The 17481-nt window shown below is 36.1% G+C and overlaps 1 protein-coding gene across 1 annotated transcript in view; it reads left to right on the top strand.

Annotated features, from left to right (window-relative positions):
• The window catches only part of GALNT12 (polypeptide N-acetylgalactosaminyltransferase 12), a 35643-nt gene extending 25375 nt beyond the window's left edge, over window positions 1-10268 (top strand). Inside the window, exons 6-10 of the mRNA XM_015820860.2 lie at window positions 1855-2031; window positions 3119-3250; window positions 5851-5964; window positions 7796-7951; window positions 9566-10268. Coding sequence (XP_015676346.2) covers window positions 1855-2031; window positions 3119-3250; window positions 5851-5964; window positions 7796-7951; window positions 9566-9703 — 717 coding nt within the window. The 3' untranslated portion in view covers window positions 9704-10268. The remainder of the gene's footprint in view (window positions 1-1854; window positions 2032-3118; window positions 3251-5850; window positions 5965-7795; window positions 7952-9565) is intronic.
• The last annotated feature ends 7213 nt before the right edge of the window (window positions 10269-17481 follow it).

Genomic DNA, 17481 nt, shown 5'->3' with positions numbered 1-17481 from the left:
TTTTAATTTGATTTTAATTTGGTTTTTTAACATAATTTTAAAAAGAAACGGCAAAAAAATCAATATTTCATTTTAATTGTATTTTAAACTTAGTATTTTGTATGGTTTGTCTGTTTTTTAACTTGCTGTAAGCCGCCCTGAGTCCGCCAGGAGAAGGGCGGGGTATAAATCTAATAAAACCTAAACCTAAAACCTAAACCTCAGATATTGAGGCAAATGCTTATCTAGGTGTTTTCTCTTATGGAAATTGTATTTCATGTTGTTTCAAAGAAAAACTAATACATACAGTATTGTAATTCTTCAGTCTGTTGCAAGTTTAATTTGATGCTTTTTGATAATAACTAATTGAATACATCCGATGCAAACACTAGCAAATAAATATTTAATACTCTAAAATGCCTGGTAACTTCTCTTATCTCCTTCATGATAATCTATTGATGTATATGTGCAATTCTGACCACAAAGTTAGTGTTTAGTGACTGTTCAAAATTACAATAGCGCGAAAAGTAACATTACCACCAGTCCTTTAACTTCTAAATGTCACAGCCTCCCTATGGTCACGTGGTCTCCATTCAGGTGCTTTGTAATTGGCATGCAATTACGATCGTCGCAGTGTCCCTTTGGTCACTTGATTGCCATTTGTGAACTTCATTGCCACTTCTTGAGCTTCCTTCAAGAAAAGTCAGTGGAGATGCCAATAGTAAAACCACCAGTTGTGGCCATGGGATTTCTTGCTTAATGGCTGCAGCAGAATTCAGGTTGCTCAGTGGGGTCAGGTGATGTTTCACTTAACAGCCACATAACTTAGTGACAGAGTTGTGGTCCCAGTTGTGGTTCTTAAAGTGAGGAGTATCTATTAATGATTTTGCTTGTGTCTCCTGTATTTTCCTTTCAAGGCTAGCTTTGATTGTGTTAAAAGCAACATGTGCGTAGATAGTCTTTGCTTATCAACCACTCATTCAACTACCATTCAAAGTTGCAATTGTGCTAAACAAGTATTATTTATTACCAGTCTTTGAAGTTCCAGCCATCACTAAGCCTCCACAGTCATTTAATTTCAATTCAGGCAATTGACACCTGGCTTGTGCTCACAGCAGTTACAATGTCCCATGATATGGGTTCACCATTCACAGTTTTCCGTGCCAGCTTCCCACAAGGAAAATCAATGGGGAAACTGGCAGGGAAGGTCACAAATCATTCTGTACCATCCATTCTCTAGCCTTCTGCATTTGTGCACAGCCTGTGCCAGGCCTCTCAAACCCTCCCCTGGCTCCCCTCATGGCATTCTTCCCACCTCACTGTGGCAGCCCCCCCCACTCCTTACTTGGTCTTCTATCGCTTCTCGCTTACCAACAGCAACCAGGACTCCCAGATTTGTCATTAATACACAATGCGGTCACGTGATGTCATATTTTATTATTGCATCACAGTGATGGCAATCCTGGTCCCAACTGCTGTCTTAACCTAAGGATTACCTGTATTACATATCTCACTTAAAAGCTGACATGTACAAAACCCATGAGGAAAAAAATTCCAAATATAAGAAATAACCAGCATGAAACACAATCAACATTGTTCATGGTGTGTTCTGGACACTGCATAGGTTTTTTTTCAAATAAAGAAATAATTAGTTGAGAATGTTAATGCATGATACTTTTGTATCTGTATTCAAATGCATATGTACAAGATATCCTCAAAGTATTGCTTGAGTTGATGAAATGAAGTAGGAGCAGGATTAGTTGTCCAGACCATAGAGATACAGAACTTTCTTCAACAGCTACTACATGGGTGGAGGCATTCCAGAACAATGCACAGTAGTACATATATAGATCTGCTTTCTGCTTTTGTTCTTAGATCTGGCAATGTGGAGGAAGTCTTGAAATCCACCCTTGTTCTCATGTAGGACATGTTTTTCCAAAGCAAGCTCCATATTCACGTGCAAAAGCTTTAGCTAACTCTGTTCGGGCTGCAGAGGTATGGATGGATTCGTACAAAGAACTTTACTACCACAGAAATCCACATGCACGCTTGGTAAGTTTACTGAAGGCATAAGTATAGAAGATAAAATAAATTTCTTGAAAAGCTGAGAGACTAAATTTAGATTCTCAGAAAATAAAGGAATGAGCCTAAAAATATAACAAGAGAACAAAGAGAACAGTGCAAATGCTGAAAATTTGCAGGATGAGTGCAGAAAAATATTACAGGCAGAATAGTGCATATGCTTATGTTTTGGAGGAACTCAGACCAGCAGTTTCTAGCCTTCATAGTTTTAAAAATACGTTTATATCTGGAAGAAAATATAGCTCCTAAACATTTTGAAGTTGGTGAGGTACGTACAGTTTCCAAGGCTGATTTTGCAAAATTCAAATGAATAGGGCAGAATAAATGTTGCAAAATAAAAGTATAAAATTTGCATAGATAACTTAATTTATAAAAATATATTTTGTAGTATTTTGTATTAATTTGATTTGCCTTAATTTATTTTTCCTTCCACATAGTACTGGACATTGATTGAAAAGTTATTAGTCTTTTCAACTGAGGTTGTAATATTCCAGAGGAATTCATATATTAAAATGTTGCCCATTTGAACTAGAATATTCCTCGTGAATAACAAGGCTGTTTATGTATAGAAAATGTTTCGGGCGTTCCGCAGACCTCACACTACTTTTTATTAAAGTAAAGTAGCCTGTTGTTTTTCAGATTTTTGCACATTGGAAAAAAATTGTGCCTGCCTTATGAGTTGCATCAACTTTAATGAATCAAATGCTTAAAGCATCATTATTTTTAATGCTAACTTGGAAGCCTGAAAAATGATAGACTTTTTTTTAATGAAAAGCAGGCACAGTAACATAAATAATTGGATAGGAATATTATAATTCTAGTAGCTGAAGTCCTGGGGGCCAAAACTTAATGCTGATGTATTTATTCAAATAACTGCTGACTAGGGTAATTTATTTAACATAGAGCTAGTGGGCTATCTTCATCTTAATAATTTATAAATTGCCTAAGTGTGAGATACTCAAAGCAAATTTCATTGTATTAGGATCTTATTTGCCTCTCTGGAATACTGTATATAACTTGTTCTCTGTCAAGATTTTACTCTGGGATTTCATTTTAGGAACCCTATGGAGATGTGACGGAAAGAAAGCTGCTTCGAGAGAAGCTCAGGTGCAAGGATTTTAAATGGTACTTAGAGAATATTTATCCTGAACTTCATGTCCCCGAGGACAGATCTGGCTTCTTTGGGATGGTAAGTGAAACCCTTCTTGATAAGGGAATTTCCAAGTCTTCACACTCTTTCAAGATAGACAGGTAGAATTACTTGAACAAACAGTCCTGAGAATTGCAAATAGTATTACTGGGTAGATGGATTTTAGCCTCCCAAACGTACTGAGGAAAACAATATTCGGGGTTTTGCAGAGTCGCTCAAGCTGGTACAATAGAAAAGGTAAGGTAGTCATCAACTTTTAACCACAATTGAGCACAAAATTTCTGTTGCTAAGGAAGACAGTTGTTAAGTGAATTTTGCTCCACTTTACAACCCTTCTTGCTATGGTTGCTAAGTGAAACAACTGCAGTTGTTAAGTTGGTAACACGGTTGATAAGTTTAATCTGGCTTCCCCATTGACTTTGTTTGTCAGAAGGTTGCAAAAGGTGATCACAGGCCCCTTGGACGCTGCTGTTGCCATAAATACATGCCAGTTATCAAGAGTTCAAATTTTGATCACCTGACCATGGGGATGCTGCAATGGTCATAAATGTGAAAAATGGTTATAAGTCAGTTTGTATGTCAGTTTGCCAAAAACAGTGCGGAAAGTTTGTTGCCAAAAACAGTGCGGAAATGTTTTGTTTCTTTTTCTTTGCCATTATGATGGTAGAAATAAATGAAAATAAATATAAATTAATTAATAAATCCTGACAATAGCAAAGACAGTGTGAGGGAGTCAAAAAGTCCCCAGGTACAATTTCACTTCTGCCGTTAACATGTTAGGAAGCCTTAGGTAAGTCAGCATCCCTTTGTAATGGATCTCGATTGAGATAATAATTGTAATTGTTGCTTTAGAATGGCTTTAGGGTATATAAATTCTAAATGATGGTGGTGGTGATAATTGGTAGATTCACATAAAAGTACAATCTAACCCTAAAGTTGGGAGAAAAAATAGAGTAGCAGTCCCCAAACCTTTTAGCTTATGGACCCTTCATGAAGTTTCAGATTGTTCATTGACCCCTAAACATTGATTATATGAAAATAATTTAATAAATACTATTTTAAGTAATATTACTGTCGATAATTAAATAAATAACAATATCAGCTCCTTGGATAATCCTACCTAACCCTACCTAACCCTTCAGAGGCTAGTGACCACTCCAGAGAACCCTGATATAGAGCATGCTAACTGGATTCTTTCCAGGCAGCTCCACTCTGGGTCATGTGACTAGGAGGAGAAGCTTCAGAATTGAATAACTGACAACAGTCTGAACTGGCTTCTTGCAATCCCAGAACCACAATGTGACTAGACGCCCCAAGCCACAGCATATTCTTTCCCCAGCCTCTTCATGATTGCACATATGAATTCATCCGCACCCTCTTTCCTGCTTCCCTGAACTCCTGCCACACTGCAGTACCCTCCCCATTCATGTGTGGCCTGCACGAGGCCTCCCCTGGCCTCTCCCACCCTACTGCAACACCTCTGCGTTCCTTACCTAGGAATCCTTGTCTATTAGTATTATGTTTTAAGTGTTATTTCATGTCTATGCCTATCTAAATGATTCATGCATAGGAAAAGAAAATCTGGACCACCAGTGAGTGAGTAGCACTTCACTTATGTCTATGGAGATTCTCAACCATCCATGTCATGGTTGCCCCAAAGGTGCTTTTCAAAAAGCAACTGGACTTTCTTAGGTTTTTCCTTGAAAACGTTTTGCTTCTCATCTAAGAAGCTTCTGACTAAATGGTGGGGAATGGAAGGATTTATATTCTTTGCACAACTCTTAACAACCGACCTTCAGAGTGCTAATGACCAGATGACTGCAAAGAATACGGTAAATCCTTCCATTCCCCACCATTCAATCAGAACTAAAGAAGTTTATTGGATGAGAAGTGAAACATTTTCAAGGAAAAAACCAAAGGAAGTCCAGTTGCCTTTGGAAAAGCAACCTTCGGGACAATACTTTACACACTTACAATACTTCAATTTGCCCTAAGTCAAATTAATCCAGCTGATCAAATTTAGTTGCATGCTGTGTAACTGGCTATGTTTGCCTGTTGTCTGTTGCTGTGTGTCAAGGAGGTCACCATCCATGTTTTCAAGGCTGTCTTTCATTTTGCTGGCAGGCTCTTCTTCGGGCACGCTTTATATTACTGTTGCTTTTCTTGTGTTGTGAAATTCTGTGCTGATGATCATACCGTAAATTTCCTTGAAGGGAAAATTTTCTTGCTTTTATGTAACTCTTGGGATTGACATTTTGAGTTCACTATAAATAAAAGATCAGCTCATGCTGCAGTGGTTTTTAGTGGGAAATGCTGTGTTTATAGCACAATACTTTACTAGCAAAGTATTGCCTAAGACATGAATATATTCTCAATGAGCATAAAGTTGTGTTTCATCATTATCATCATCATCATCATCATCATCATCATCATCAATTATTGTATAATAAGTCTAGAATTAGAATAAACAGATTGTACAATAATTATTTACAGCATTTCAGTAGGCAGTTGTATTGGGAACCTTCTCTCTCTCTCTCTCTCTCTCTCACACACACACACACACACACACACACAAAATAACTGGTGGGATGTTTGGATTGTGAGATGATATATTTTAATGGCCTTTTGTTGCCTCTTAGCTGAAGAATAGAGGACTGGCAAATTATTGCTTTGATTACAATCCTCCCAGCGAGCATGAATTAACAGGATACAAAGTCATATTATATCCATGTCATGGCATGGGACAAAATCAGGTAAAGTATTAACTTTCTATTCAAGTGTCAGATAATAGTTTTCTTCTTTTAAATGCACGGTCTTGCTATTTCTCCTAATCTAACTGTACTAAAGCGTTTCAGTTTTGAGCATAAACACCCATATTAAACCTAGTCTTGCATCATAATCCTTTCCAGAATTATATAGAAGTTCAAGGAATATTCTGGGTGTGCACATGTATTGGGAGTTTGGACTAAGGTTATTAGTGGATTTGATTAGGTCCTTATACGTTCTATCCCTAAGATCCACTTGAGAAGTCTGACAATTACTGAAGCCAGCATTTCACAAAACAATAGCAGTGTTAGTTAGAGTACAAATACAGAATAATAATTTCTGAAAGAAATACTATTTTAAGAGGATTTTTCACTTAGTAAAGTAAATAATTGTAAAAATATGTGAAGATAAAGATAGGGGTGTGGTTGTTACCTTCTGGGTGTTTCTAATAGACTTTAATGATGCTGCCTCAGACGTAAGAGGGTGTGAGGTCCTGTTTATGAAATTGGGCTCTAAGAAGCCCAGTTGAGGGCTGCTGTTTACCTCCCTCCCTCGCTGTGGTGTAGTGGCATCTTTGCCTGAGCCAGATTCTATGGTTGAAATAGTAATGGAGTTCCCTTGACTGATAGTGTTGGGGAAATTCAACCTGCCTTTACTGGGCTAGAGTGGGAATTTGTGGCAACCATGGATCTGACCCAGCACTGGCACAGAAAGTCTAACAAGATGGAGTCACTTTGGGTTTTTGAGTCTCCTGGATCTGGAGAGTTGTCATCTTTAACTCTTGATGAGGTGCATTCTCCCAAACAGAATTAGTGTCTAACTTGGGGGTACTCCTAGGCCAGGGGTAGGCAACCTTAGCTCTTTTATGATTTGTGGACTTCAACTCCCAGAATTCCTGAGCCAGCATAGCTATGCTGGCTCAGGAATTCTGGGAGTTGAAGTCCACGAGTCATAAAAGAGCCAAGGTTGTCTACCCCTGGCCTAGGCCTTCTTAAAGAAGATGGCTGTGGCTAGGAGACCCTTTGCATAAAATCACTTGGGGCACAGTGCCACCCATTCCTGGATTGGGGGGACCTGTTTATTATCACTCATGATTAGTCACTTCTTGTTTAGATTACTGCAATGCATTGTTCATGAGGCTGCCCTTGAAAATTACCTGGAAATTTCAACTGATCCAGAATGCAGCAACACATATATTCTGGGTGGCCCACGATTCATCTGTGTTATATCACTATTGCCCAATCTGCAATGACTGTATGGTTCAAGGCCAGGTTATTTGTGGGATTACCTCTCTCTGAGGACATTCATCTATCCCACTAGATTGGATAAAGTAGGCTTGCTCCAGTCCTTTCTGTTTAGTGTTGTCATCTGGTAGGACCCAGGAAATAAGCCTTTTCTCTTGCAGTGCCTATCCTATGGCACAGATGTCTTGCCATAGGATAGGCAAGAAATGGCCTACCAAAAGGCCATTAAGACTTTCTGTTCCCTAAGGATGAGAGGTGAGCCTAGCTTTTTTTGTAATTTTGGAGAGAGTAGTGTTGTGATGCTGATCCTTTGTTGAAGTTTGAATCTCACGTTTTCAATATTTGTAATTTTGTTAGCCACCAAGGATTGTTTTATATAATATAGATGGCCATATAAAATTTCCAAGTAAGTAGATAAATATCATTGTAATTATGATCTGAAGAATTTCAGATTTGGTCTAGAAGTGGCTTTTTATATTTTTACTATCCTTCTGTTCACAATGCTTTTGATCATAGTAATACATAGCTGAAGTTTAATAGAGATTTATTTACTCTTTTATTTTGGGAATAACAGTTTTTTGAATACACCTCCCACAATGAAATACGTTATAATACTCGTCAACCAGAAGTCTGTGCAGCTGTTGAGCCAGGAACTGATTTTTTGAAAATGTACTTGTGTGAAAATAGTATCCAAAATATTCCTGAAAATCAGAAATTTATTCTTAGAGAGGTAAGAATAGTCAAATTTGCTAACAAACATTAAGTTGCTATTAACGTATTAGAGGTTTGTACTGAATGATACTTTTTATTTATACTAAAATGGTACTCCTGCCATTTTAGGTGGGTGGGTGCTTCAGTGCTGTATATTCTTTCATCCTCTTTTCCTATCTTTCCCGTGACCATTGATATTTCTACTTCAAAAAGCAGAACGGACATTTCTGTTTTTAAAAATACTACTTTTGTTTTCCTTTATTAAACTTTTTAAAATAATAATGACAGCAATAGCAATGAGAAATAACAAGGTTGTTACCAGACCATATAGATTAAATTTGTGGGTTAGCCATTTCTAGCATTATATGTAATAATGACTTTTTAAAGGAAAAGGAAAAAGAGGAAGATAAATATATAAGCAACTGCTTTTTTTAAAAAAAAAAAAAAGATTAAATGTTAAATTGGTTGAAAATTTGCTTTTTTGCCATGTCCAAATGTCCTACTTCAGATATTGACAATCCCCCTTCCAATTGGCCACAGTATAATTCTTACTTTAATTACTCTAAGCAACTCTTGATGCTTTGATAAATTCCATATTCTCGGGATCTAATCAAGAAAGGCATGTGCAGTTTTGACAACCTGCAGTCACTATGATGTTATATTGACAGTTTTGTACATTTCATGCAAAAATATTGCAAAATGTAGCACTTAACCAAATGAGTGAATGTTCATACCTCTGAACTGCATCTCCAAACATAAGGTTATTGTAACTTACTCCTAAACACTCTCTGAGATGCATAATAAAAAAGGAATAGTGTTAATGGCTTTTTCCTTTAGGAGAAATTGCATTTCATGATCAAAGAATGCTAGCTCTTTATAAGTAGATCAGTATTTATTTATTGATTGACTGATTAAATGTATGTGCAGCCCGTCTTGTCCAGCAATGACATTATAATATTGCATGGGATCTGGAACCAGAGGCATCTGCCAAGGGTTGAGGGCAAATGACAATAATATTATGCTATTGTGACAGAAGTTCTCTTTTTTTGTACATGTGTTCTGAACATGTGTTTTGACATTACCTGCATGTATGAAAAGGGCAGAACTTAAGGCATGCCTTTGCTTTTATCATTTTGATGAAAGCATTAGATCCTGGGGACACCTCTGGTTGAACCTTTGGAAGATACAGTAGAATCCCCCTGCACTCTGCAAATTCACATATAAAAATGAGGTCTATGTATACAACAGGATACACAGAGCAGATTTCCTGCATATAGGATCTTCCTTGGACAGTTTAATTCTAGCTGATGCTGACCTATATGATTCTCTTGTATGATGGTGTCATTGTTATCTATAGATACCTGTTGATCCAAATCACTATTATCTACTTACAACTCTTTATAAAAATCGAATTAACATTGTTAATTTAATAGTAAATCAAAGTACCTACATCAGTGAGCATGAACCCACAACAGATTTTGTTAACGTGAATAATAAATTATCTAGCAAGAATTTTGTTCTTTGTCGCTTATCTTTTCATGAAGTTAATAAAGTTTAAAATATGAATTTTAACTCTTACTATGGTTACTGTGTCTTTACCAGACATTATAAAAAACTATTTATTGTTTTGTAGGATGGAGTTTTAATACATAAGCAGACCCAGAAGTGTCTACAAGCTGAATCTGATGTAGAAAATGGATATCCCGCACCTTTGTTACGGCCATGTTCCAATTCAGCATACCAGAAATGGTTTTTTATAGGGAGGAGTTGATACAGAAATCTAATTTTATGGTTGATCAAGATAATCTCTGGATCTGAAGCAAGCAAATGTTTAATCATTTGTACATGGAGAACTGTATTATTTTCAACTTATTGTTCTGCAACACAAGCAGGCATTGAAATTCATATGTGGACTTTTCTGCGTTGGAAATTTACTTTTGGCAGCTATATGATTTACCAAATTTTTTATATATTTTAGCAATAACTTAGAGACTTGATAATGAAATGCAGGTGGCGGCACTTAAATTTGATAATTTAAATATTTATTTTTCCTAATATGTTCAACTTTAATGTGACTAAGACATTAAAAGAAAAAGAAAATAACAAATTTTACTGTGAAATTATTATAATATAAACAACCATATATTTTTTTCATATATCTAGTACACTGGAACTGCATGTGAAGAACTCACTATTGATTCTAAGGATACAGTAGATCATTATAGTAGAATTATATGTGAACTCAATCTATTATGATATAATAGGACACAATGTGTAATTACTTGGCTCTAAATCTTTTAAATTAAACAATAAATGAATTGGAAGTAAGGATGACTGAATCACTCTGTCTCTGGTTCAGCTCACTTTCAAAAACATTCCGTCATAAAATCAATCTTATCTCCAATTTCCAAATTAGTCTGCCAGTTAAAAACATCCATATAAATTAAATGTGTACACCATTTTCCTTTATATTTTAATATATGACTACCCCAATGTATGAATTTTAATGTACTTTTGTCTAAGAATTACATTAAAAATATTGGAAAATGTTCCTTTAAAAAAAACAATTTTCCAGATTAATGTATGTTGAGCTAAGGTATAAGGTATGTTTGGTTGGTTCAGATAAGGCTTAATGAAAATTCTCCCCCATTTTTAACTGGGTGCCAATTTCTAAAAAGAATATCGGCATGCAGAATCATTGTAGCAGGACCAAAAAAATAAAAATAAAATCTGCAGAAACAGATTTCAGGGACGATATTATACAGGAACCTTGTATAATCATGCCATGGTACCTCCTAGGTAACAAAACAAATTCAAAAGTAGACAATCTGCATCAAATATGATTGTCTTTGCTACTATCTAGTAATCTAGGATTTTTGCACCGGAGATCGAATAGTCATAATCAAAGAAACATTCTTTGACTGAATCCATAATTTTATAACTATATAAAAGTTTATGCATAGCTAGGAAAAGGTGCAAAGGGTTTTTTACATGGTATGACAAATGCTTATACAGAATACAAAATAATGCGTGTAGTGTGGCAACTACCATTATGTTGACTGAGCCTATCCTAAGTTACGTGAAGATGAAACACTGTGAGGAAATGACATTTTCCTGAATTTGGAGGGGGATTGTGTAGTAAGGTGGACTATTAAAAGTTTGGTTAGTAATGAATATATATATATGACAGTTCAGGATTTGGACAAAATGAAGATAGTAGAATAAAAATTATTCTAATTACCTTTAGAAGAGAGAGTGGGATGCAAAAGATGACAGATTTGGATGGTTTGTGGAGAGCTCAACATGTGCAAATTTGGGAAGTTTACATTTGAATCAAAATACCTCATACCTCGTCAGGCACAATCCCAACCCTAAAAATGTTTGAATGTCAGATTCCAACAATGATGTTGGAGAAGCAAAACTCTTAATTTGTTATTATGGACACCAACTCAATGGTTTGGTTAAAGTAGCTGAAGAAATAGGACAGTACAAAGTATGCATTTTGCAAAGCATCTGAGGGAGATGGGCGGTTTAGAAATAGGAAATGTAAATAAATAACTCCCTCTTCGAAGCACTAAGTCAAATGCATCTACCAGCATGGTGGTTTTTTTCAGAAGATGTAAATAAATGTTTTTGAGAAGTGCTAGTCACACCAGTGGATTTCTGAATATGCCCTTTGAATGCTTTGAATTTTGTATTAAGCTACTTCATTTGGCTTCAGAACCTCATTCTCATACCCTGACAAGCTCTAGTTTCCCAATTTTGCTGATGTATTTTGTACTGACATTGAAAATACGGACATCCTGATTTTGCTGAACAGGATGCAGAGGTTAGGATTTACTTTAGCCATTCACAGGAATATCTGGAAGCTGGTAATTTGAATTATACCAATCTTGGTGCCAACCTGCATGCTTTTTTGGAAGAAATAGCTCTTTAAAAGATCCATGAGTGTTTTCATCACAAAGATGTCTGGAATCCTGCAGGTATAGGTGTGGGACAGGGATTTCATGTCTGAGAAATGCTTTCCTTCCTCTCTTTTCTCTAATGCAACATCTGCCTTTTGGAGACGGTTTGCAAAGAAGGAGAGATACTGGGACTCTTTTATATAAATATGATGCCACCAGTATTGTATCTTCTTAAAGTTCATTATACTTTAAAGTTTTATTTAAATTTTGGAGCAATTTTGAAATACCCTTAAGCAAATTATGTTCTTTTTCAAAGTTTGGTCAGTCAGTTAGCCATATCAAACATGAGCATTGGCCACAGTAAAATACAATAAAATGAGATAAGATACAATGAAATGAGATAAAATAGAATAAAATATAGTAGGGAGGAAGAGGAAGAAGAAGGAGGAGGGGGAGGAGGAAGATATTAAAATGCAGTATTTGCAGGCAAACTCTGCCCACAGCCTAGAGTTCAATCCTTACAGGACTGAAGGTTCACTCAGTCTTCCATCCTTCTGAGGTTGATAAAATGACCCATAATGTTGGGGGCAATATGCTGACATTGTATCAGCAGCACTGCCTAGCATTCAGCTTTCTTCCCCAGATTATTTTTTACATATCTGTGTGCTAAAATAAAATAGTGCTCTTTAAAGTAGTTTTGTATTTGTAGAGTTGGCATTTAAATGGCATTTTGTGCATGCATCTGTGGATAAAACAGTAGCTTAACATGAATTGGAAATAATTTTGTTTAATGTGCAAATTATCAATAGAATTGCATTCTTAAGTTCAGTCATCTCATCTTGTTCAGCTCTATTTAGGGCTGGACCACTTGTCATAATATATGTTAACATAAACCATTATCTGCAATTTGTTACCTCATTATTTCTGAAGTAAATAGAAAATGTACTGTAAAGTTTTATGCTAGTGAAGATGAAACACCACACTCCCTTAGATATGTGGTTGGGAAAAGAGATGTGGCTTCATATTCCTATAAGGAGATGAATTGCATTTAGCCAACATCCAGATCATAAGAGGGAATGGGATTTGATACAGTTCTGAATCCACTGTATTTTAACTCTAAGCTTCCAAGAAGCTTTGTTTCTGATATGTTTCTTAAATACTCTGGTTTGTTACACATTTTAGGAAATGGGCCCCAAAACAGGGGACCATATTTTAAAAGGTCTTTGTTTGAAACCTCACACCCTGGCTTCTATCTAATTTGACATAATTCATCCATTTACAATTCAATCCAATGTGTTAAAAAGCAAAATGTGGACTTTTGTGTTTTTTCATAGTATTTATTTATTTATTTAACAAATTTATATGGCCACCCAAATCACACATAGGTGACTTCGGGCAGCTTACAACATGAAAAATTCACAACATAAAAATCCATAAACCCATCCTGCCCCACCCACCCCTAGAAGCAATACAATCAAATCAACCACACAGTCGGCTCCCTCTCCATTTGTGGTCCCCAGGCCCACTGATAAAACCATCTCTTGAGGGCCTTTCAGAAAAAGGTAGTGTGGGGGCAATTATGTGTCAGGGAGGATGATGTTCTAAAGAGAAGGGGCCACCACCGAGAAGTCACTTTTTCATGGTCCCATCGGGTGTAGAACCCAAATAGATGGGTCCCACAACATACCATGACTTCCTGTCCTGGTGGACCAGGTGGATGTAATAGGAGAAGTGGTCCTTCAAATAGCCTGGCCCCAAGCCACCTAGGGCTTTAAAGGTGATAACCCTGAATGTACCCAGAAGCAAACTGGCCTCCATGAATCCAGTGCAGTCTCCTATAGAAAGATAGATTTTCTTGTTTCTCTCTGAAAGCTGGAAACCTCCAGAATGATTTGGACCAAACTGGGCTATTTGTGGATTAAGAACTTCTACATTACTGAAATTCATTTTTCCAACCAGTTGATGCAAATGAGCTAATAAACAGCATTGTTTTTTATAAGAAAATAGTATAATTAAAGTTATTTTTCAATGTCTTAGTGCCTAGCTAGCATTATAATTATCAGTCCTTGGTCTTTATTGAATAAAGCAGAACAGAAGCAATAAGAACTTAAAGCATATTTGACAATTACAGAAGCAAATGCATAGGAAATTGAAAACATGGAAAGATTAATATCTTAGGCCTTGTTCAGGGAGATGTTGGTATAATGACGGTTCACTGATGATAATTTGTAATACCAAAAACTGACCATTGCTATTTGTATATAGGCAAGTGGTATGTTTAATTTTGACACAAAGTGAGGGATCAATAGATTAGAACTATCAGCAGAATATGTACACTGAAATTATAGAATACTTGGATATCATTTTTTTCTACTTGTCTTAATATTTGCATTTTCTTACTCTATTTAATAGTCTTGAGAGATTTTGTCAATTGCAGCTTTGTAATTGTTGTTTTTATGTGAGTCCTGAGACCATTTACTAACATGATTTCTGGCAGTAATTTCATAAATATTACTGTTTTTTGTGATGCCTAGAGATATATGCGTTCTTCAAGATTTATAGAATCACATGCGAAGACTGTGTTTATAAGAACCATAGGTTAATGAGATTAAAACAATGCAGTAAAATATTTGTTTTAAAGATCATATTTCCAAGTGCTTTTTAAAATTAATCACCTCTAGTCTTCTTTTTGACAGCTGTCTTATTCTGATAATATGACTCTTTTCTCTCACATTACTTTAAATTCAATATAACAGTTAGTTATAATGCAATATTTACATTGTATTTGCATTTAGATAGCTGTTAGGATTTAATCCATGAAATCTTAAGAATCTCTGAAGACTAATAGGAGAAAGTGTGACTTTCAGAAAGTGGAAATTAATGGAATTATACATAATACCAATTTTATTAGAGTATATCTTTGCATGGACAAAACTAAAACTCCAGTCTAGGACATTAATGTCAATGACATAGGAATAAAAATGTAAAATATTAAAATATTAAATATTAAAAAATTAAAACCTTTAATTACTCTTTATATTCTTTGTACTTTGATTCTCTGCTACATGCTGGTAATTTGTTAATTGTTTTAATGTTTATAATGTCAGAAATACTACATGGGCTATGGAGTGTGTGTGATCAAAAACATCCCAACAGAACTGCTTCAAAAGTTCTTGGGCATGTCTAGCGGTATGTGAGCGGACATTATCGTGAACCAACACCACACCGAAGTCAGCCTGCCCCGACGCTTGTTATGGATGGCTCGTTTGAGTTTTCATAATGTTTCACAGTAGACATCTGAACTGATGGTCGAATCACGCTCCATGAACTTCACTAGCAGAACTCCTTTGGCATCTTCACATTTGGTGGGATTTTCTATGGTACCACTTCCGGTGTGGTGTTGTTCACGATAATGCTCGCCTGCACACCACTAGACGTGCCCAAGAACTTTTGAAGCAGTTCTGTTGGGATCACCCCCCAATAGCCCACATTTGGCGCCGAGTGACTACTACTAAGGAATTTCAAACCTTGTAAGACGTTATGACAAGACCCTCAATTTGAATGGCGATTATTTCAAAATATAATGTTGTAGTCTTCTAATGTGTATAATAAAAGTACTGTATCTGCGAGTGTCTGTCATTGATAACCAAACGGAGGTTTATTTCTGAATTGCTCTCGTACTACATTGACTATTCCCACAAGAAAGCATTAGTATCCCTGCAAACAGAAGTGGGTCTATTTTCTGTACATATTCATTTTTGCAGAAATGAACCATGCATGGTACTTTGGGAGGACCTGAACTCATTTGGGAGGTTTACTCTTGGGACGGTGGTAGTGGTGATGGTCATTCCTCACAGTTTTGCAGTTGGCACTGTCTAAAGAATTTAGGATGAAACTTGAGATGTACTAGGGAAAGGGAAAGCGAAATAAAAGTGTATTTTTAGCACATTATGAATAGCAATCTTTTCCCTCCTATTTTGTGGATATATTGTGGACTTCAATTGTCCAGTAGTCAACTCATTGAATCACAACACTAGACTCAGAACCTAGGGGAATTGCTAGCTCCAGATGGCGTTGCATCTAGTTTACCTAAAGGAACTTATTTCACAATCTGGTGTTTTCTGCAACCCTGGACCATGCCAATAGCCACAGATCAAACAAGAGCAGGGCCACTTTTCATTTTTTTCTAAATATTACATGTTCCTGTATTGTTTTTATTTTAACATTTTGTCTCATTTTAATGGCTTTGTATTGGTAGCAAAATCTCTATCTACCAATAAACTGCAATTTCCTCCCCATCACCAGATAGGAGACATTTTTCAGTGTTATGGCTCCCTCTGCTGATAAGAAAAGTCTAGGGAGTTTAAGTTACACTTAAAACAAAAACAAAAAAAACCACACCTGTGAGATAAAATGTCATCCTCACCATGGGAATGGGGAAAGTATGGAACTCCCTCCAAGCTCTTTTTGGCCCACATGCAGCCAAAGGAACTTTTTGCAAAGCCAGTACAGATGACATCTGTAGCTTAGAAACACTTCGCACCATTTGAGGCTAATGCTTCAATTGTGCCCATTCTAGACAAGGCAAGTTGGCCACAGTGAATCATATATTGCTAACCTCAGGATGGACTCCCACAATGTGCTCTATATAAGGCTGTCCTTGGGTCTGGTTTGGGCCTAAGATACTGCCTGTGATGTCATAATGTGCATGTATAATATTTATGGTTGCTAGGTTGCTGTCACAACAGTAGTTTTCCTTGGCCATCTTGGATAGGAGATCATTAGGAAATTCCAGCAATGTAGACCAGACTGGAGAAGAAAACATTCAGAAAGAAGGCAATGGCAGATCTCTTCCAAATTGTTGACAACAAGATAACACGGATATATACCCATGTAATCACTGGGAGGTGAGCTGAACCTGAAAGGAAAAAAATGTCCACTCAACTATATTTAATGTGCTGCAATTACTACATAAAGCTATGACAAATTCAAAACCTGTTTGCCAATGACTACAGCTACATCTATAAAATTTGCCTAGACAGCTGCAGTCCCAGGATACTTCTGATCTCCATGCCACAGCTTGCTGCTTGTCAGCTAGAGGTGATGCAGAGAAAGACCTTTTCTGTGGGGACTCTGCCTGGTGGAATAGCATAAAAAAAGGTATTTAAGCTTTTTATATTGATTTTCCCTGAAGATTAATATACACTGCACTACTGTCCTCAAACAGAACATTTTTATTCTGTTTTTACTGTATGATTCTGTTATTGTGAATTGCTTTGAGAAGTCTAAAATAAGAAAGTAAAAATACTTCTGATAAATCCATTTTAACTAAATATTTGCAAACCATAACTTGAAATTTCTTCCAAAAAATTACAAAACTCGACCTTTTTATTACAGATTGCATAGTGTAAAAGTGTATCAGGTATTCTTATAAAAAAGTGTGGCGTTGACACCACTGTCCCATTCCTAAAGAACTAGTAAGATAACAGGAACAATTAGTCTTTCAAATTTAAAATAAAACGGTTTTTAATCATTTTAATTACCATTTCATATCTATTTGATTCATATCTCTCTTTAAATATTTTAAAATATTTTAAAACACTTCCAGAGAGACTTGTACAATGTTAATCCTCTTATTTGGTTA

Source organism: Protobothrops mucrosquamatus, unplaced genomic scaffold, assembly GCF_001527695.2.
Source record: "Protobothrops mucrosquamatus isolate PMUCROS unplaced genomic scaffold, P.Mucros_1.0 scaffold1195, whole genome shotgun sequence".
Lineage (NCBI taxonomy): Eukaryota > Metazoa > Chordata > Lepidosauria > Squamata > Viperidae > Protobothrops > Protobothrops mucrosquamatus.
This window is presented reverse-complemented; position numbering and strand designations above follow the sequence as displayed.